Below are 22,357 nucleotides of genomic sequence, written 5' to 3'. Positions count from 1 at the left end.
ATAACTTGAGGTGATAAAATAGTATAGAATTATATACCCCATTATACCAATACAAATTTCCTGGGTTTGATATTGTACTATAGTTATGTAACATATAACCATTGGGGGAACCTGATTGAAGGGTACAAAAAGGCCTCTCTGTACTAGCTTTGCAACTTCCTGTGAACAAATATAATTATTTCTAAATTAAATGTTAAAAAATAATGCAATAATTAAGTTATCTTAGTACTAAAATATAACTACTATTACAATAAGTTTTGTAATTATAAACATTTAAAACTAAGTGTATCTTTAGCATACACTTTCATATTTCTGTATGGATATAGTGAAAATATCATAATTCATAATGGTAGTTTCTTATTTTCTTTTGATGATGATTTAAAATAAAATTAATTTAAACCATTTTTTATTTTGTTTTACAGTTGGTACCAAAGGGCCCAAAGTACAACTTTGTGACTTAAAGTCTGGATCCTGTTGCCACATTCTACAGGGTATTTTTTATTTGTAACAACAACTACTTTGAGTAAACCATTAAATAAAAAGAAACATTACTAACAATGTATTCTTTGTAAGTGACATGACTAATGTATTTTGTGCTAGTTGTTAAAAGGCAACAGGGAAATAAAGATCCTTCTGTGCATTATTCTTATAAAGCTGAACTACTAAGGAGACATTTATATGAACAATGGCCACAGGGGGAGCTCAAAGGTTATGGAAGGTCTAACTCAAAACCTTGTGTTATTTCTGTGGGTGAAAAAAATAAACTACTTATGAAACTTACATGAGCACATTTGTCTCATGAACATAGTCTAATATTATTCTGGCTGAGTAAAGGTTCTTACAATTTAGGTGCTTTTTTTCTCAGTAAAAATATTTTAGAAAAAGATGTTGAAATAATATTTTGATAAAGGTATATTAATTTAAATTATTTTGCTACTTTTTAACATCAGTATTAGATAATCTAATTCTAAACAATGGGAAGAGAGATGTAAGTCAGAAATATCTTTATTCATCACTGAGAAACATAATAAATATATAAGGAAAACTTGATGAAATAGATAACATTTATTTTATATTATCGTGAATTTCTATGTAATATAAGCCAGGTAGACTAAAATAACTGACTTGTATAGTTCAGTTAGGTAAAAGTGAGTCAAAATGCTGAAATCACTTATCCTTAAAATGATCTGTGCTTTCTAGAAAAAATATTTTATGCAAATGTATTTGTATAATCATGGATTAAAATATTTTTTTTCTGTTTTATGACTTTCTGAAGTTAGAAAATTATTATTTAGAATGTTTATCTGTGGTTCGTAGCAGTGGCTTTTGCTGTAGAGATAAGTAAGTGAGCTTGACCTATATCACTTATTGATGGATTGCATTGTTAGGTCAACAGCTATATTTAAAAAGAAAGACTCACTTGCTCTACCGTTCTTTCCAAAGCAAAACCAGGCCTTTTATAATAAAATACCATGTATGAGAAATGCCTTATAGACTTCATATTAATATATTTAAACAGATTATTATAAAAGTGAAAAAATGATTATATTAGTTTTATTTTTGCTATTTAGTCTTCATTCAGAATCAAAATTAATTGTACTGTATCTTTTGATTTTTCAAATATTTTACAAGACTTTTCATGCAGTTGTATTTGCAGGCCACAGACAAGAAATACTAGCAGTTTCCTGGTCACCGCGTTATGAATATACCTTGGCAACTGCAAGGTAAATTGAAGACTATTTTATTTTAAAGTTAATAGTTAGTGAAAAGCATTTTTAAAAGACTATATTTATGTAAGATGCATGTTTAGTTATTAATTAGGTCCTTAAAAATAAAATAATTGAGTTATAGATTCTAATTTGTATCACCAAAAGAAATCTTCTTTTGCATCAAAGCTCTAATCCTGACTATCCATCTTGAAGGTGTTCATCTTTTAAAATAGAGAAAACAAGAGAATCAGTGTAGCAATGCTAATCTTGTACTGCCAGAAAAACAGGAAACCAATTGTGTTGTGTCATTTTTGCATATAAAAGTATAGTGCTGTTCATTTAAAAATAGTAGCATTTTTATTCATTTTCTTTAATCCAGAATTGTTTTGAATCTGATTCAACATTTCCATGCATTCATTGATTCAATGTACTAATACTTAAAGACTGCCTACTGTGTGCCAAGCATCGTTCTAGGGACACGGAGTTAACCATGGCATATTCCCTTCAAGAAGCTAACAGTCTAATGTGGAGTAGTCAGAAAAATCAGCAATTCCAGAACATCCTGAAAAATGCATTAATAGAGTTACATCTCTGACAGGTGTAATATGGGAAAAGAAAGCAGAAGCACTTAACTCTAAGAAGACCAAGGAGTTTGGGTGGTTTTGTGTGTTGGCAGGAAAAGTCTTATGTATTTAAATGCTGAGAAGAAAGTACCAGTAGAGAGAAATACGTGAAGATAAGAAATGGAAGGAATCAGCCCTGGCCGGTTTGGCTCAACAGTTAGAGCATCAGCCCGCGGACCTGAGAGTCCCGGGTTCAGTTCCCGCTAAGGGCATGTACCTTGGTTGCAGTTTGTCCCCGGCCCTGGTTGGGGTCGTGTGGGTGGCGGCCATTCATTGTGTCCCTCTCATATCGATGTTTCTCTCTCTTCCTCCCCCTCTATCTGAAGATGAATGCAAAAATGTCCTCCGATGAGGATTAAAAAAAAAAAGAAAAATGGAAGGAATCATTATTACATCAAGACCTTAAACAGATGGAAGAGGGTAGTGTCAAGGGTCCAGGTAGAAGAGGGACCCTTGATTTGACACATGAAGGTTATTGTGAGTCTAAATGGAAGGAGGAAAAGATAGACATGAATACAGTTAAATTTGTTACTTTGCAGAGAGCTCAAGAAATGGAAACCTGGTGTCCTCTATGGTTTTTTAGTGGACTAGAACTTCATGTCATATATTGAAAATACTGGAATGGGATGCAATTTTAAGGGAAAGTAGTAAAGATTTGGATTAACAGTTTTATGGTTTTTTTTTTATCCTCACCCGAGGACATTTCTCCATTTTTTTTTTTCAAATAGATTGGGAAGGGGAGGGAGGGAGAAAGAGAGAGAGACAGAGACAGAGAGAGACAGAGAGAGACAGACATCAACATGAAAGAAACACATCGAGTGGCTGCCACCCGCACAACCCAAACAGGGCCGGGGACAAACTACATGCACTTAGGTATATGCAAAGGTACATGCATTTAGTGGGAACCGAACTGAGGTCTCTCTGGACCGCAGGCCAGCGCTCTAACCATCGAGCCAAACTGACCAGGGCTGGATTAACAGTTTTAATGGTTGGATAGGAATGCTGGGCACTGTTGTGTGCTTAGTCGAAAGTGTGGACCACAGCTGTACTAAGCCACAGAAATCAAAACATTAATTGATACAGACTTAAAAATTGTGTGAAAATTGTTAAATCATGGGTAAAGGGAAGGAAATAAAATCACTAAAAGGGTTATAAGAGGGGACCAAGGACCTAATGAGATAGAAGTATGTGTGTCAGAGTAAGAAAATTAAAAATCTGAAGGGATTGGAAGTAGTAGTCAAAGACTACTATAGACATTTTAATAAAACTTTTTGCAGAAGAATTATTAAAAAATTATTCAGATTAGTTTCATAAAGATATATGTGTAGATTTTCGTAAAGCTGCCAGCCCTCCCTCTCTGTCACAGTTTAGTTCCCAAAGACTGTTTGTTAATAGTTTACAAATGTGATGCTGAAATGTATAATTTCTGAAGTTTAACAAGGTCTAGAATGTAGTCTTAAGAGGCTGACCTAAGAGATGTGAAGGTAAGGAGCTAGGTGTTGGTTGTGGGTCCATGCAAGGGTGAATTTACCTTGTTTCTGCCTAACAGGGCTTTCCTCAAATCATAGAGAAGCTAAGAGGCGTTCAGTTCTCAGTATCCTTGGAATTTGAATCACTACCAGAATAGACTCAGTAATCCATGTTAGGAGTCAGATATCTGTAAATCTTATCTATTTTAGAAGAGACTTAAATCCTTGCACTCATCCCATTGCACACATTTTCCCCAGCTGGGAATAAAGAAAACCAACTTGAGAATGGAAAATGCTAGTTTTACTGACTCTTCTAATTAGCTGGGTTTGATGGTGGTCTGTGAAGTGAATCAAGGTTATAGGAAGAGATAAATAATATGATTTTTATATATGTATATATTTATATGTGTATATAATAATGCATATATATGATTTATAAATAAGAAACAAGTTTGTAAAATGCAATGCAATGGTCTTTCTAATTAAAATGGCTTGGATAAACCCAGTGGAATATTGTTGAGATCTTTGTGAGGATATGAAAGCATCAGTTGAACTGATTAATATTTAGGAGTAATTTAGAAGCTGAAATTAATGTGTGATCATGGTTTTGCCCTTCTTTTCACTTTCTTGAAATAAAATGAAAATAAATATCTAATTTCTAGAAGACATTAAATTTAGTTCTTATATATCTGACAAAGATTGATTTGAGTATAGGAAACCAAATAAAAATATATTCTTATTATTCACTTTGTTCTTATTTTTTATCATATAAAATGAAAAAATAAAAAATAAAACCCACCAAATTCATGCCAAGTGAATTCTTTTTTTTTTTTTTTGTATGTGCCCCTAGCAGATACCGAACCCGGGACTCTCTGGTCCTCAGGCCGACGCTCCAACCACTGAGCCAAACTAGCCAGGGTCCAAGTGAATTTTTAAGCAAAGTGAAATTAGTTAACTACTTGATTGTTTAGACAATATTTGAATAATAAATAATAGTAAGGATGTAGCCTACAAACCCACAAACTTGCTTAAGCAATAAGCTCTAAGCCTATCTAGTCCTTGAGAAAGATGTTCATGTCATTAAAAATAAAATGAAAAGCAGCAGAATTCTGTCCTTGTGATCTAAAAAAGGTAACTTTTTTTTTCTTATTTTTTTACTTTGTGGTCTTACTATTGAATATTTACTGAAAAGGCAAAAGTACAATAATCCAAATGTACAAATATTCTGAGACTTCTATGTGCCATAACACTAGAAAGTGAATCGTATATATGTTAGTTATATATGTCAGTGTAACATTTATTTCTTCTCAGTGCTGACAGTAGAGTAAAATTATGGGATGTGAGGAAAGCATCAGGATGTTTGATTACTCTTGATCAGCATAATGGGCAAAAGTCACAAGCTGCTGAATCAGGTAATGAAAAATGCACTAAAACATTAATACACAAATATAACAATGATCCTATTTTTATATTGAAAATTTTGAATGAAACTGAATAATAAATGTATATTGACATATTACAAATTTTGTGACTTTAAAATAGGGTATTCACAATAAATCACTTTCTTAATTTAAATAAATAATTATTGTCTTTCTTTAAGATACAAGTAAGTATGATCTATCATCTATCCCTGAATTTTCAAGTGTAGAAACTTTTCTGGATTAACTTGTTACCTTGCTTTTTATCCAGTGACACCAACTAATACAAAATCAGTGCCACTTAGGAAGTTCTAATAAATTAAAGGAATAGTAACAGTTAGTGGCCATTATGTCAGAATAAAATTTGCAAATTATATTAAATGTTTCAGCTGCGATCCAAGCAATAAAGTACTTCAGATGCATTTTTACAATAGAATTTAATTTTTGTGTATGTTAAAATTCTGTTTCAGAATTAATTCTGGACCAGAAATATATTAGAATGAACTATATAAAACCTATAATTGTTTTAATGAGCTTTTAACTTAGGCTATTGAGAATTATGTTTTCTCAAAGTTGTTTATTTTGAAAGTAATATAAATTTCTATTGAGACTAGAATAGTATCTTCTCCTGTTAAAGTTTTTAAATAGAAAATACTAATATTAATGATTTTTAATAGTTCATGGAATGATTTTTAGATTATAAGTGGAAATAGTATATAAGACGTTTGAAAGGGTGGAGGTGGAAGAGGGCATAGAGAAGATAAATGGTGATGGAAAAAAAATAAATTAAAAGAAGAAAGGTGTTAAACTGAATTTAATTGATTTTATAGCACAGTTTACTCTTTGAAGACAAATATATTTGGCAGGATTTTCCCCCTTTGGTTTTTTTTTAGTTTTCCTCTATTTTTATGGTTCTAATTTATATAGCTTATCATATTCAAAAAATCCAAAGGGATGATCAGTTTTAAATATAATTAACTTAGATATTTAAGTAATTCAGATAGTTGTCCTTTAATATTTTAAAATAAGTAGATTGTCAAGTACTAAATGTGTGCTGAATACAAGAACAGGTCAATTGAATTGTATTTTTCATTGCAGCAAACACTGCTCATAATGGAAAAGTTAATGGCTTATGTTTTACAAGTGATGGGCTTCATCTGCTCACTGTTGGTACTGATAATCGAATGAGGCTCTGGAATAGTTCCAATGGAGAAAACACACTAGTAAGAGATTTTAAATTCCTCTACCTTTTGAATATATATTAAAGAAATGGATCTGTGTCATACATTCAATTCTTTTTTGTAGATTTAACTCTGTTTCTTGCCTAACTGTTTCTTAACTCTGAATCAATGCTTTCTTTTTATAACATTTTTTCATTATGTGAGCTAGTAATTCTCAGCTCCAGACAGCTTATTCAACCTCACCTCCACAGCATTCTCTCCACTTAGTGGAGAATCATTACTCTATTGAGCATCTGTGCATTATGCAAGTGTACCATCTCTCAGGTATGTTGGAGAATAATATAAGATTGGGAACAAATGATATAACTTTATAAAGTAAAATGTCAAATTTTATACTATATGTGACTTGTAAACAAAATCCAAAATGGGTGTTTTAGTACACAGAATATATAATATTTTAATCCTGAAATTAATATGTTTCAAAGGTGCTAGATTCTTATGTGGTAGTTGATTTTTAGTACTTTTAAAAAATGTATGTTATGATCTAGTAAGAGATTTTAAATACCTCTACGTTTTGAATATACATTAAAGAAATGGATCAGTGTCATACATTCAATTCTTTTTTTGTAGATTTAACTCTGTTTTCCAGGTGTACCTATCGTGTAGTAACTTTCAGAGTGAGATACCAAAAGTTTATAATTTGGTGATGATAATAATAATAGCTAATGTTTATTGAGAGTTATATGCCAGATCCTGTGCTAATAAAAATTAACATTTAATATATGTGCTGGAGCATATACAGTATAGACTTACTTAATCATCACATCAGTGTTATGAAGGCGATATCTGTTATAATACCCATTATACACACGAGGAAATGAGACATAAAATAGTTAGGTGAATGCCTGAGTTTACACGGGTATAAAGCAACAGAGCTTGACTCTAGATTTCACTCTTATTGTAGTGCTAATTATACCCAGACCTCTTAAAGCATTTATTTTAATTTTTTTCAATTACAGTTTATAGCTAATGTTATTTTGTATTAGTTTTAGATGTACAGCACATTGGTTAGACAGTCATATACTTTACAAAGTGATCTCCTTGATATGTCAAGTACCCATCTGCACTATACATAATTATTGCAATATTATTAACTATATTCTTTATGCTGTACTTTACATCCCCATGACTATTTTGTAACTACCAATCTGTACTTCTCAATCCCTTTACCTTTGAGTCTTCTACCCACTCCCTCCCCTCTGGCAACCATTAGTCTTTCTCTGCATCTATGAATCTGTTTCTGTTTTGTTTGTTCATTCATTTTGTTCTTTAAAGGAAATCATATGGTATTTATCTTTCTCTATCTGACTTATTCATTTACCATATACCCTGTAGGTGCATTTATGTGGCAAATGGTAAGATTTCATTCTTTTTTTTTTTCTTTATGGCTGAGTAATATTCTAGTGTGTGTGTGTGTGTGTGTGTGTGTGTGTGTGTGTGTGTATGACATATTTTTTTATCCATTCATCTATTAATGGGCATTTGAGTTGTTAAAGCATTTATTTAATACCTTAAGGTAGGTATTAATATTAATCATGATTCTTTCTTTAATCATCCTTTCTAGCTAATTCTCTTTCACATAGTTTAGGTATCATTTTATTATTAAATAATGAGTTTACTATGTGGTCAGAATTATTTATACTTCAGAGTAATTCCTCATACTTGATGAAATGTTTCTCCATTATGTCTCAGGCTAGATAGAAACTCAGGCATTGCACATTTTAGTTTAGAATCTCCCATTCATTATATTATATCATGTTTCTAATTAGGTCACACTTTTCTTTTTTCATTTTATGTGTTTGTTTGATAAATATTTGTCGAGTACTTCCTATTTACCAGGCAGTATTATACAGCAGTAGACAAAACATGGAAAAGTCCTGTCCTCGTGGAGCTTGCATTTCAGGGAGAAGAAGAAAGATATCCATCCATCAACCAATAAATGGATGGATGGATGAGTGGATAAAATATGTGTTAAATGCAGTAAGCACTATGAAGAAAAGCAAGGAAAAAGGCATTGTAAATATTAGGAAGTTGGTGTTGCTGTTTTCCATAGGGTAGTCAGGTTAGGTCTCACTCCAAAGATGACGTTTGGCCTGAAGGAGTGAGCCATCGATATCTGGGCCGGAGAGCAGTTCAGGCAAAGGAAGGAAGAAAGAAGTACAAAGTTCCTGCGGTGGAAGCATGCTTGAAATACCCAAGGAACATCTAAGATGCTCTTGTGTTGGAATATAGTAAGTAAGGGGGAGAGTAATAGGAGAGGAGGAACAGAAGGAACAGGACACCAAAACATAGAGGTTGTGCGCCTTTGTAAGGGCTTTGGCTTTTTCTGTGGGTGAGATGGAAAGCCACTCAAGGCTTTTGAGTGGAGAATTGACAGGGTAACTTTGGAAAAGTAGGCTGGCATGTGCATCAAAGGTGAATGTGATAAGTGTAAATGGTATTGAATATATACGTAAATTGTTAATGTGATTTTATTCCATTTTTCTCCTACTCACCCTGTGGATTTTTGCTATTAAGTTTATATCTTGAATAGTGTGTTTAGAATGGATAATGCGTTTCAAAATGGACTTTCAAAGTACAAGTTATTCATGCGAAGGTGACTATTGTAGGCCAGAAATTCACCTACAAAGGACACTTAAAGTAATAGGACATTGATCTCAGTAAAAGTAACTCTGTCTTCAGAGTCACACACTGTCTTCAAGTATTTAATGGGCTGTCAGACAGAATAAGAAACAAATTCTAGTCGTGCCATTTAATAATTTGAGAACATTAGGCAGTTTATTTGCAGTGACATTGTGATAGACTACAGTCAGAGTTTCTGTATCTCCAGCATGTAAATCAGGATTATTATGAACCTAAACAGTAACTGTAAGGATAAAATGGAAGTATGTAAATAGTAGTACTGAACCTGCTAAATAATAGGCAGACACCATAAATAATAACTATTGTATAGTGTTGCCCTATTAATAGTGCCTTCATCGATTTAAAAAAGATATATAAATACATGCTTCCAACATATGTATCATTATTTATGAATTATTTGCAAATACTATTGTGAGTCTATATATTTTTTAAAAGCTTAACTTCTTATTTTTAGTCTAAAATGAAATAGAAATTCTCACATTTTCTTCTCACACATTAATGGACCATTTTGCAGACTCCCTGAGGTGTGGGAACTGCACTTTGGAGATCTTTGCCTTAGAGTACAGAGTGAGTATCTACAGGGACAATTCACAGAGAGGCAGCTTTTGGCAGAACAAAAGAAAAAAATGTCAATGTAGCCATTCTGGACCTTTCTGTTTAGTTACTGGTATATCTTTCACCAGTCACCAATGTCTAGAAACTGGGAGCCTATCCTTCATCTTTCCTGTCCCTTGTCCCAGCTATTCAATCAATTATAAATCCTGTTAATTCTCCCATCTTAATTTTTCTATCTTTTCCTTTTCAACCTCACTCTGGGCCCTCATGATCTCTCTATTTAATTACTCTAACATCCTTCTAACTTTTCCCAAACTCATCTCCCAGTGGAACTTTTTCAGTGTTTCTTCAATACACTCAGGTTATTGAAACCAAATGCCTTTGCCTCTGGTGAACAAGGCCTTTATAAGCTGTACCTCCTAACTCACCAGCTTTGTGTCTTGCCATTTTCCTACCTTTTCCGTGTCCTTAGTCATGCTGAGCTACTTAGAGTTCTTTAACTATACCATGCTCTGTGGCCCTTTCATTCTGCTGCCTAGACTGTTGCCTTTGCTTTAGGGTACCATTCTTCTCTTTCCTGTCCTAGCTGCTTCTCAGCTTTCAGCTTCATCTCAGGCACAACCTCTCTTTAACTCCTCTAGTCTAGCACAGATGCTTCCAGAGTGCCTACTGCTTACTTGTATTAGTGTTCTGTGATCATCACTTTATGGAATGAAAAAGAAAATCATTTACAACAATGCAGCTTTCTTATTAGTAGTCTAGATTCAGTTTCTGTATTTACTAGCCATTTACTAGCCAAGAGACCTTGACTGAAATATTTAAGCATTGTGGTTTTGTTTTGTTTTTGGTATAGTAATGTTACTTATCTCAGTATTGTTTTGAGTATTACATGAAATAATACATGTAAAAAATTTAGCCCATTATCTTATATTTACAGCAAATTTTGAGATTTCAGTGAATGTTACCTGTCATTACAGTTTGACAATAAAATGAGCTGCTTTGTAATGGAATCTCTGTATCACTGTAGGTGTTCACTTAGTAACTAGATGTATATATTTCCTACAACAATAAAAGGGATTCATAAGACAGAGAATTGGATTTGCCATTATCATATCCCAAGTCTGATTTTCCTGCCCTAATAAAATCTTTTCAAAGCCTTTGCATACCACCTTTAAGACATCATAGCCAAAAGAAACCTGTTCCTGCACAGTAATTTCATAATAATAATAAAGATAGATCATGCCATTTATCACACTGCTTTTTATGGTAAGTATTTATAGATGTAAAGTGGGGACCTTAGATAATCACCTAGCACAGTATATGACATAATGAACACTTAGTAACTGCTTAATCTGTTATTAGAACTTTATTTCGTAGGCATTGAGAAGATATTGATAGTTTTGAGTCCACAGATGATTTAATCACAGTAGTGATTTACAAAGATTAGTAGGACAGTAAATTGCAAGATGTATTGAAGGGGCAATGCCTAAGGAGAAAGATAAAAGTGAGCTGACTCAATATTCACACCTCATTCAGCACTTTCCAGTTCACATTTTGGAAGGAATATAGGGTTTTTTGTTTTGTTTTGTTTTTAGCTAGGTGCTCTGATAAATATGAATAAAACCATCACAGGCTAGCAGTTCATAATTTTTCCAGGAGCAATAGAGATTTATGGTTTTTTTCCACTACCCCCTCCATGCCATGCTACAAATTGTTGTGCATGCAGGATCAAAAGAAACAAATGAGAATGTATGTTATACTTTTAAATATATCTAGGAATTAATAAATATTGAGACTAAATACCTTTATGTCCTAGGTGTTCTCATATGCATTATTTTGTTTGTTCACAATAACTCTGGTAAATGATTTCCTTTAAACAGATTGGAAGAATGAAACTCAGAAGTTAAATAATTCATTACGCATAAGAGGCAAAGGAAAAAGGGATGAGGCATAAAGTGGGTGTCAAAAACCCGAGTCTATTGACTCTAAGTTCAATGTTTTAAAGTTTCATTCTACCACTGGTCAGTGGAATAGCTAAACACATGTGCTCATTTCTGTCCCATGTTAACTTGAAGGGTGGGTATGGCAAATGTAATATCCAGAGATTATCAGTAAATATCCATTTGGGCCTCAGTATTTGTACATATAACACACACACACACACACACACCCTATCTGTTCAAATTCTAGTATTAGCCATAGTAAAGGGAAATTTTGGTGATCTGCATGTTCATAATTTCCAAATTATTAGACATCTACCCTAAACTGCTTATCTAAATTATCAGCAGAATAAATCTGACTGTAAATTTCTTTAGTCCAGAGCTTCTCAGACTTTAATGAGCCTACAGATCACTTAGGAATCTTGTTAAAATGAAGATTCTAATTCAATAGGATTGGGATAGGGCCTAGAATTTTGCTCAGGTGATGCTAATATTGTTAGGCTTATACCTTAGGCATACAGTTGCAAAATTTTTATTTTTGTACCAAATGCATAATTATTTATATAAAGCTGAAATTATGGATATACACTGTTTTTTTGCTTAGCTTTCATCTCTATTTTCTGCATAATTGTCCTTTTTAATTGCTATATAAACTATAAAATTAATTTAACATTATTAGAAATTTACATATATTCTGTTCTTTTGCCATGAGTTAATTCATTGAATTCCTCTGGGCATATAGATTTTTGCTGTTTATTTATTTTCCTAAGATAAATTCCCAGGAGTAGTTACTAGGTCAAGAAATAAGAATATCTGTGTTGTTTAATGGGTACAGAGTTTCAGTTTTGCAAGATGAAAAAAGTTGTGGAGATCAATGGTGGTGATGATTTACCATTGTGAATGTACTTAATGTCATTGATCTGTACACTTAAATATGATTAAGATGGAAAATTTTGTTATGTGTATTTTACTATAATTAAAAATGTTTTAAAATAAAAAGGTTATCCCCCACCAAAAACAACATCTTTGTATTTTGATGCATAATAAACCTCTTGTCTTTTTAGAAGGAATTACCAAAGTAAGTGCTATCAACATGTTACCTCACTTGTACCCATATTGATAAAATCTTTAATAAATGGTTGAAAATTATTCTTTAAGGATGCCTTAATTTTCACTTTTATTTCTATCAAGGTTTAAATGTGTCCATTTGCTTTTGAATTGTTTTTTTTTACTATTTGTATTTCTCTCTTCTATGAAATACACATTTATGTCATTGGCCCGTATTTATATTATGGCATTGGTCATTTTCTTTAGATATATAAGAACCCCTTGCCCTGGCCAGTTTGGCTGAGCGGTTAGAGCATCAACCTGCGGTCCAGAGAGACCCCGATTCGGTTTCGCTAAGGGCACATACCTTGGTTGCAGTTTGTCCCTGGCCCTGGTTGGGTCATGTGGGTGGCAACCACTTGATGTGTCCCTTTCACGTTGATGCTTCTCTCTCTCTCTCTCTCTCTCCTTCCCACTCTATCTGAACAAAATATCGAAAAATGTCCTTGGGTGAGGATAAAAAAAAAGAATAATCTCAAATAAACAATCTAACCTAACACCTAAAAAAAAAAAAAAAAGAACCCCTTTATAGTATATTCTTATATTTTAAGTAAATAATTCTAGTCCTTTTAATTCAGATTTAAGGAGTAACTTTGTGATCTGACATCCCACAGGTGAATTACGGAAAAGTTTGTAATGACAGCAGGAAAGGATTGAAATTCGCTGTCTCCTGTGGCTGCAGCTCAGAATTTGTCTTTGTACCATATGGTAGCACCATTGCTGTTTATACGATTTACTCAGGAGAACAGATAACTATGCTTAAGGGACATTATAAAAGTGTTGACTGCTGTGTATTTCAGGCTAATTTTCAGGTAAGAATGATACTTAAGGGAATTTAAAATGTTCAGGTAGCTAGTTTGCTAGACTACTTGTATATAACAAATAAATTGTAGTTTCATTCTGAGGAATTATACTTTTAATCCACATTTGAGTTAGGGTTCATTTAATAAAGGACAATACAGGATAGATTTTTTAGATACTATAGGATGTATATATGAATCAATATATAATACTCAAAAACTTGACTTTAAGTACCACCTGATAAAGCTCTTATTCATTTATTAATATTGATTACTTAATTTGTGCCTGACACTGTGCTGTAAGATATAAAGGGCTGATTTTTCAGCCAGCATGCATCAGTATGGCAATATCCATTATTAAAATATTCAAATACATGTCCTACTGTTTGTTAAATTGTTGTTGTACCAAGCGCCCTAACTGACCTCCAGCTTTACCCTCTCCCTTGGGGCCTCCTAGACCTCACCTCAACCCAACAGCCAAAAGGGACCTTCAAGACCCTGCTTCAAATTAATTAATCCACAATCACATCTTTGATTTCTGTGTTATAGGAACTTTATAGTGGTAGCAGAGACTGCAATATTCTTGCTTGGGTACCATCCTTATATGAACCAGTTCCTGATGACGATGAGGTAAATATTATTTGTATAAATTGTACAGTGACTTCTAAATCATATTTTCTGATTATAAAAAATAATTTGCTTGTTATAAGACATTTGGAGAATTCAGAAAAATATTAAAAGAACAAATTTCTAAAGTTGAATTAATTACTGTTTACATTTTTATTTACTACTTCTTTTTCCTGTATATATGTGTTTTTTAGCATACTTAATATCATACTTGAACATACAGCTTGACATCCTACTTTTCTCACTTAATATTGTACAGCAAGCCTTCTTCATGTCATTAATAACTATTGCTTTTAATAATATAGCATTCTGTCATTTATGTACCACGGTTTGCTTAAATATTTACTCATTTGGAGACATTTCTTTTGATCATTATTTTTTATTTTTTATTTTTTTCATCCTCACCCGAGGACATTTTTCCATTTTTTGTTCAGATAGAGCGGGAGGGAGAGAGAGAGAGAGAGAAACATCGATGTGAAGGGACACATCGAGTGGCTGCCACCCACACGACCTACCAGGGCCGGGGACAAACTGCAACTGAGGTACACGCCCTTAGCGGACACCGAACCCGGGTCTCTCTGGACCGCAGGCCGACGCTCCAACCGCTGAGCCAAACCAGCCAGGGCTCTTTTGATCATTATTAACAAGTCAAAGTAAATATTCATAAATTGTTTATATTTCCAATTACTTCTTTGGATAGAATGAATGACATTTCTTAGGCTCTTTATTCACACTGTCAAATTTTACCAATTTACATTGCTACCAGCGAGCTGCCTGTTAATTCCTGTCTTAGAGCATAAATTGGTACAAATACGAGATTATGAATAAAAAGCCTTAAAAATGTGATGGGTAAACAAAGATGAATCTCTGGTCTTATGTAGTAGACTCTGTATTTTTTTGCTTTTATGTCAAATTATCTATAGATGATATCTTTTCTACCAAAGATTGTTTTACCAAGCACTGTTAATTTTCCCCATTTATTGTAATTTCTGCAATATAAAAAGTCTAATGTCTAAAAACCATTATGTATATATATAATTTTTTTGAGTTGAATATATAACTAATATAGTTAAGAATACCTTAAGTTAATCCTATCCCAGTCAGAGTAAAAATAAAACATTTTGAATGGAGATAGAAGAAAGTCATAGAGAAAATTTGAAATTCTAAAACCAGTTTTCATGTATTTAGTTCCTTTATGACAATAGAACTTTGTCCAAACCACATGTATGAGGGTAGTTGATAGCATTTAGCAGCTATTGACAAAATACATTTTATACCTAAATTTGCAACTGCTATGGTTACTACAGTGTAGAGCCTATGAATTGTTTTCTTTTGGCCCTAATCTAAATGAAAGAGAGAAAAATAAACACAATGACAAATCTTCAAGCAGCTGGCCAAACACTGTATGATTACTTCCAGATTTCATCACATGTCTAATTTGGTTTATTATGGCTTTGATTCGTTTTAATGTACACCAGCTTTATTTTTTTATTTTTTATTTTTTTATTTTATTTTTTTTTATCCTCACCCGAGGACATTTTTCCATTTTTTGCTCAGATAGAGTGGGAGGGAGAGAGAGGAACAGAGAGAGAGAGAGAGAAACATCGATGTGAAAGGAACACATCGAGTGGCTGCCACCCGCACGACCGACCAGGGCCGGGGACAAACTGCAACCGAGGTACATGCCCTTAGCGGGAACCGAACCCGGGTCTCTCAGGACCGCAAGCCGACGCTCTAACCGCTGAGCCAAACCGGCCAGGGCTGTACACCAGCTTTAAATGACTGGATATTCTTTAGAAAGCTTAATATGGCCAAATTGTTTGGTTCAGCCATTTATTTTGCATTATTATTTAATTATTGTATCCTGCCATTTGGGAATCACTATATATATTAAATCCAAGCTATAACAGTATAGGTCCTGTTGGGAAGTATAACAATTACTTACCAAATGAAAATGAAAGTAAATATACTATGATTTATGTTTGGAAAACTAAAATGCTTAATTTCTAAAGGTAGTGTGTGATTCTGATGGTTTATTTCCTTATTATGTGGTGATAATGATAGTTTGAACTCCTTATCTAGAATAATTTTTGTATATGAGAAATTAACCTGAATAGGAAATCAAATAGAGATACACAACTTACCTTTATTCTTGTTTTAGAGCTATAAAACCATATCTTTTAAAACATACTGTTTTACTTTAAAATAACAATCATTCTCATATTAATATAAAATGATGTGCTAACATTATTTTCACAAAACTTTAGTTTGAAAGATTTCTGTAAATGTAGGTAGAACACACATGTGATCGTGATACAGATCCCAGTAGAGAAGTTTGTCTACACAAGACTCTGTTCCTTACATGTATATTTACTGTTTGACCCATATTTAAAAGTTTTTCATCTCAACTAACAAATAAATGACTCCTGCAGTTTCCCAAAGAAGCAACATAACACAGTTAAAAATAAAACACACATATACACACACTCACTTAGTCTTTAGTTTAAGGTAAATTAAGTAGTAATAAAACTGGTAGGTAATTGGGTTTGAATCCCAGTTTTGTCATTTATTAGTGATCTGGGAAAAGTTTATATCTCTAACTATTAGAATCATCAAAGCAAAATTGTTCTTGGCTTTTCCTTTCAAATCCACCGGTAAGTTTACTTCCCTATTAACCAAGATAAAATCCCTCATGGGTGTTTCTTTTGAAATTTAAGATAGAGGAGGAATTTAGTTCTACCATAAGAAACTGAAAGGTTTTGGATAAAGGTATTGGAACAGATTTTATGGTCTTGAAGCATAAATCCTACTGTGTAATTGGCAGGGTGTTTCACTGTATCTGAGGAATCTGCCTGCCTTTTGCCCCCTCTTCCTAAAACTTAGTGGTGATCAAGGCAAACCTGTATAACTCTTAATCAGTTTTTCCTCTCTGAGATCTATAGGTCAACTACATCACAGTTTAAATCTGACCTCTCACCAAGAATCTTACTTTATTTTGACAGTCACACAATGCAGAGCTATTTACCACTTGTGTAAGTGTATAATTACTTGCTGATACACACAACCCTATATCCTACCTATGGAAAGTTTCTAGTAATTACCATTAAGAAATTTAGAATTTATCAGGATGTATGTGTGGTAGATGTTTGGTTTTGTTCTTCCTTCCCAATTTTTAGACATGGACTAGATTCCCTCTAACTCACGCTTCCCTATCTCCATGACATTCACAACTCTCTGTCAGTAGAACAGGCAGCCTGGTGAAATAGAGAAAGATATGTTCAAGCATAGAAAAGATGTCCACTAGGAGGAGATATTGTCAAGAAAACTGTTGGTAGTTACACTTGATCAGGTCTTAAACAATAATATGTGTGACACATCCATACATATTTTTACTGCAGCTTTTAACTATAAGTATGATGTTTTATTTGTGATTTTTAGCAGTAAAGTATACTTATTATAATACTGTAATGAATACATATTGTTATCCTTTTACTATAAGCAGTAAAATTTACATGCAACTGCATTTTGATTTTCACATAATTATTTTTGTTTCTTTGTTCTTCATAGCAAAAATAACTTATAATAAAATATAATTTTGCTTATCTGTTGAGTCTTCAAATGAAATTTAAATGTTTAATAGGTTACATAGTGGGCTTCCATTCCGTAGTGGAATATGGAGGCATGACCTTTGTATGGTGTATCCACCCAAGGACAGTTTTTTTGGTAGATGTGTAAGGCAGAGTTAAAGGCTTCTATGAAGTAGGGAAGAAGAATCACCTAGCCCTTAAGGACAATACATCTTTGGATAAATGCTCACTAAATAACCTAACTTAGCAGTTAAATTATATTATAAACCCAGAAAGATAGGAAATTCAGCAAACATTTGGATGAAGGAATAAATGAATATACTTCAGTATGCTACTCTTTCAAATCCATGGACTGTTGCTAGAAATAAGTGAATAAATAGCTGAAATTTGGTAATAGTTTTGTATTTGGTCATTTGCGATATAATGGGATTTTGTTTGTACAGCTAAGTGATGATAGCCAACATTAGGTTTAGTAATAGTGACAATAGCCAACATTAGGTTAGTAATAGACTCTGATCTATAGCTTTAACAGCTATACAGAATACCTAAATTAATATATTGTTCTACAACTATTCTGGCTGATACTTTGGGTATTTACTGGAAACACCTACATTTTCTTTTGTTATCGTTGTTTGAATTATAAGATTATAAGTCATCATGGTTATCAAAAAGGAAATAAACATTCTCAGACATACAGTAGAGGTTACCCTTGTCATAAAATATTGCTATATGTTGTAAAAGGCGATACCTGTAAGACAATTTAAGAGTAGTCTGGGTACTAAGTATTATTGGATTTTTGGGTCTTGTAGCAAATATAAAAGCTGCAGAATGAGAAGCAAACCTGGCTCAGAATGCCCAGATAACTAAAAAAAAATGAGACTATCTTAAAGACTATCTTTAGTCATTTGCCAGAGAATAAGAAGGTAACCATTTAAAATGTTTCCAAAAAAAAAGGAATTGATTTGAAATATCACAAATAATTAAAATTACTCTAGTTGCTGATACCTTTATTAGGTACAACTCTAAAGTTGTAAAAATACTGTGATGTTTTGTTGTTTTAAGTAAAAATCATCTAACTGCATATTATCTTCCAAGAAATCTCCCAGGGAAGCCTATGTGCTAATGACAAACTCGTTACCATTTCTGACACATTTTGCTTTGCTTCTAAACTATTTTACCAACTATAAAAACATAAATAAGCCCTGGCCGGTTTGGCTCAGTGATTGGAGCGTCGGCCTGTGGTCCAGAGAGACCCGGGTTCGGTTCCCGCTAAGGGCACGTACCTCGGTTGCAGTTTGTCCCCGGCCCTGGTTGGTCATGCGGGTGGCAGCCACTCGATGTGTCCCTTCACATCGATGTTTCTCTCTCTCTCTCTTCCTCTCTCTCCCTCCCACTCTACCTGAACAAAAAATGGAAAAATGTCCTCGGGTGAGGATTAAAAAAACAACAAAAAAACATAAACCTCATGACTTAATAACCCAAATTACTTTTTTGTTTTTTTTTTTTGTTTTTTTTTTATCCTCACCCGAGGACATTTTTCCATTTTTTGTTCAGGTAGAGTGGGAGGGAGAGAGAGGAACAGAGAGAGAGAGAGAAACATCGATGTGAAAGGGACACATCGAGTGGCTGCCACCCGCACAACCGACCAGGGCCGGGGACAAACTGCAGCCGAGGCACGCGCCCTTAGCGGGAACCGAACCCGGGTCTCTCAGGACCGCAGGCCGACGCTCTAACCGCTGAGCCAAACTGGCCAGGGCCCAAATTACTTTTTTGAGCCAAAAATGGTACTACTCAGTTTGATGAATACTATTCCTCATATGTGGATATTTGCTTTTTTATAAAAGTTAGGTCGTTCCAAACAGTAATAAGTTGTCGCCCTGGCCGGTTTGGTTCAGCGGTTAGAGCGTAGGCCTGCGGTCCTGAGAGACCCGGGTTCGGTTCCCGCTAAGGGCACGTACCTCAGTTGCAGTTTGTCCCCGGCCCTGGTCGGTTATGCGGGTGGCAGCCACTCGATGTGTTCCTTTCACATCGATGTTTCTCTCTCTCTCTGTTTCTCTCTCTCCCTCCCACTCTACCTGAACAAAAAATGGAAAAATGTCCTCGGGTGAGGATAAAAAAAAAAAAATAAGTTGTCAAGTCACACTGTGAACCTGAGCCCAGTCTTAGTTACATGGATGGTAGATTGTTACCTTCTCCAGGTAATTCCAAAGAATTGTAGAAATGCATTAAGCAATAGCATCAGGGTGGTGTGTGTGTGTGTGCGCATGCGCGCGCGCACGCGTATGAATGTGTTGTGAGGTAACTACATTGAGGGACATGTAGATAAATTGGATAAAGTATGATATGTCTATTTAAAATGAAATTACATTATCTTATATTGTATGTGGGGCTTTTCTTACATTTGTTTTGAAATGACAATTATACATTTTATTATTTTAAAACGTAATTGTTTTTCATCTGATAGATTTCATAACTATATTATGAATCTAAAATCATGAGGTAAATTAATCAAATCTTCCCTTTTCCCCCCTTTTTAGACTACAACCAGATCACTGTTAAATCCAGCATTTGAAGATGCCTGGAGCAGCAGTGATGAGGAAGGATGAATATTAATCCTCAGTACCTTTGTGTCTCTATTGAGGAATTTTTTTAAATGGGACTGTTTTTTTTTTTTTAACTGTTCAGTAACAGCTAAATTAGCACTGAAATTGGGTGATTTTCCCTCCATGTTTTAAATTGAGGTCAGTATGTGCATGAAATCCTAAAACAGACTTCTATATAGTATACTTAATCAAAACATGTCTCTTGGTCCCAGTTGCTGTGGCCTAGGGCAGCCCGTATTGCTATAGTACAAGAAGACAAGTCACGGCACCCCATGTGGGACCTCAAGCAGACTGTGTGAACTATAAGATGCTGTCTCTGAGGAGGAGCAAGTAGAGGTTAACTGCTCTGACTTTCTCCTGCTAGCTACACCGTCAGCCTTTTCATTTTCACTTTCAAGGAGGATTTTACTGATGATTACATAAAAAATAATAGTTGAAAAGTTAGCATCAAAAATGTTTTATTCTTTCTTATTTGTGTGTTCAGTTTTTGCAATGATTTCATTTAGTTGACCATTGTCTAGTTTTTTGTTAAATATTTTTGGATTCAGTTCCTCCCACAATCCAAAAAGTGCATCACAGGAATTTTTTCAACTTGGAAAAAAATCCCATGCTTCCTTTATTTTAATGCATCAGATGGCAGCTTGTACCCATACATGAACTTCCTTTCTCTGAATCTTGTTAAAATGTGACCAAGTTCTACTTCGTTCATCAAGGCACAAAATGCCCTGACAGGGAATCTGTCTTAAACATGAAATATTGTCATAAAATTTCTAGTTTACTGTCTACTCTTGTGTCAACCCATAAGTTATTATCATGAAGCTAATCTTATGTTTCCTTTCTTCCTGATTCTTATCAGCAGGAGGCTTGTAAAAGAAGTTTTTGTGAGCTTGAGTACCAAGTATATAGTTGTTGTTGTTAATCCTTACCCAAGGAATTTTTCCATTGTTTTTTTTTTTTTGGTTGAATGAAAGAGAGAGAGAGAGATTGGCTGCCTCCTGCATGGGCCCCAGTGGCCTAGGATTAAACCTGCAACCCAAGTACTTACCCTTGACTGGGAATCTAACCTGCAACCCTGTGATCCGAGGGTTGGCGCTCTAACCACTGAGCAAACCAGCCAGGGCCAGTTTATATACATTTACTTTCTATTTTATTTTCTTAAGCTCTTACCATTTTATTTTCACTTTCCTCCCCCTTGGTGAGGATGCTTATGACTTTTGAGAATGTTATTGAAATTGGAATTTTTTTTTTTTTAATTTTAAGGAAAAATAAGTTTTTCTCCAAACTGCAAGTAGCTGTATTGCTGCTGCTGCTGCTGCTTTTTAACATAAATTAACCCATTTATTATAGGCTAGCAGTGTTTCAAATCGTAGAGCTTTTACTGGTCTTTCAGTTCCTTCAGTCTTTTGACTAGGACGACAGAAGTGGTGGTGTAGGTCCAGGCAGCACCAGCCACTGTTCTTAGTGCCAGATCCCACAGCTCATCTCTTCATCTTGGTTTTGCCACAGAAGGAGCAATTGTACTTGACGTGCTTGCTGATTTCAGTTTTCTTCACCATTTTCCTAAGGGAGGCACCTTAATGGGTCCCGTATTTATTGACAGTTCTGACCTTTTTGGTGCATTTGGCCATGTCCCTGCAAACTAGGTCAGAATCCATGAGAGTGTATCGCTTCTTTCTGGTTATATAAATACAGTCGGTTCCCCATATCTGCGGGTTTCACATTGGCAGATTCAACTAACTGTGAATCAAAAATATTCCTCAAAAAAGAAAGTTACATTGTTGCTAACATGTACTATGTAGTTAGGTCTATGATGGTTGTGTCTGTACTGAATACATACAGAGTTTTTTTCTTTCATGTCATTATTCCTTAAATAATACATTATAACAACTATGTATATAGCATTTATATTGTATTAGGTATTAAAACTAATCTAGAGATGATTTAAAGTATATGGGAGGATGTGTGTACTACGTCATTTTATATAAGGGGCTTGAGCACCCTTAGATTTTGGTATTCATGGGGGGGTCCTGGAACC

The 22,357-nt window shown here is 34.1% G+C and overlaps 1 protein-coding gene and 1 pseudogene across 2 annotated transcripts in view; one reads left to right on the top strand and one right to left on the bottom strand.

Moving 5' to 3' along the window:
• Nucleotides 1-21,259, top strand: part of ERCC8 (ERCC excision repair 8, CSA ubiquitin ligase complex subunit) — a 37,870-nt gene extending 16,611 nt beyond the window's left edge. Inside the window, exons 6-12 of one of the 2 annotated variants that reach the window (XM_036279355.1) lie at nt 423-491; nt 1,658-1,724; nt 5,113-5,213; nt 6,318-6,442; nt 13,320-13,517; nt 14,055-14,135; nt 20,257-21,259. In XM_036279355.1, the coding sequence (XP_036135248.1) occupies nt 423-491; nt 1,658-1,724; nt 5,113-5,213; nt 6,318-6,442; nt 13,320-13,517; nt 14,055-14,135; nt 20,257-20,325 (710 nt within the window). In that variant the 3' untranslated portion in view covers nt 20,326-21,259. Of the gene's footprint in view, nt 1-422; nt 492-1,645; nt 1,725-5,112; nt 5,214-6,317; nt 6,443-13,319; nt 13,518-14,054; nt 14,136-20,256 lie in introns of both variants that reach the window. The other variant, XM_036279356.1, reaches the window with a different exon arrangement.
• A 351-nt stretch (nt 21,260-21,610) lies between these two features.
• Nucleotides 21,611-21,950, bottom strand: LOC118642524 (annotated as a pseudogene).
• Nucleotides 21,951-22,357: the final 407 nt, after the last annotated feature.

Source organism: Molossus molossus, unplaced genomic scaffold, assembly GCF_014108415.1.
Source record: "Molossus molossus isolate mMolMol1 unplaced genomic scaffold, mMolMol1.p scaffold_m16_p_3, whole genome shotgun sequence".
Lineage (NCBI taxonomy): Eukaryota > Metazoa > Chordata > Mammalia > Chiroptera > Molossidae > Molossus > Molossus molossus.
Note: the sequence above shows the minus strand (reverse complement) of the source record. Positions and strands in the feature narration are given on the sequence as shown.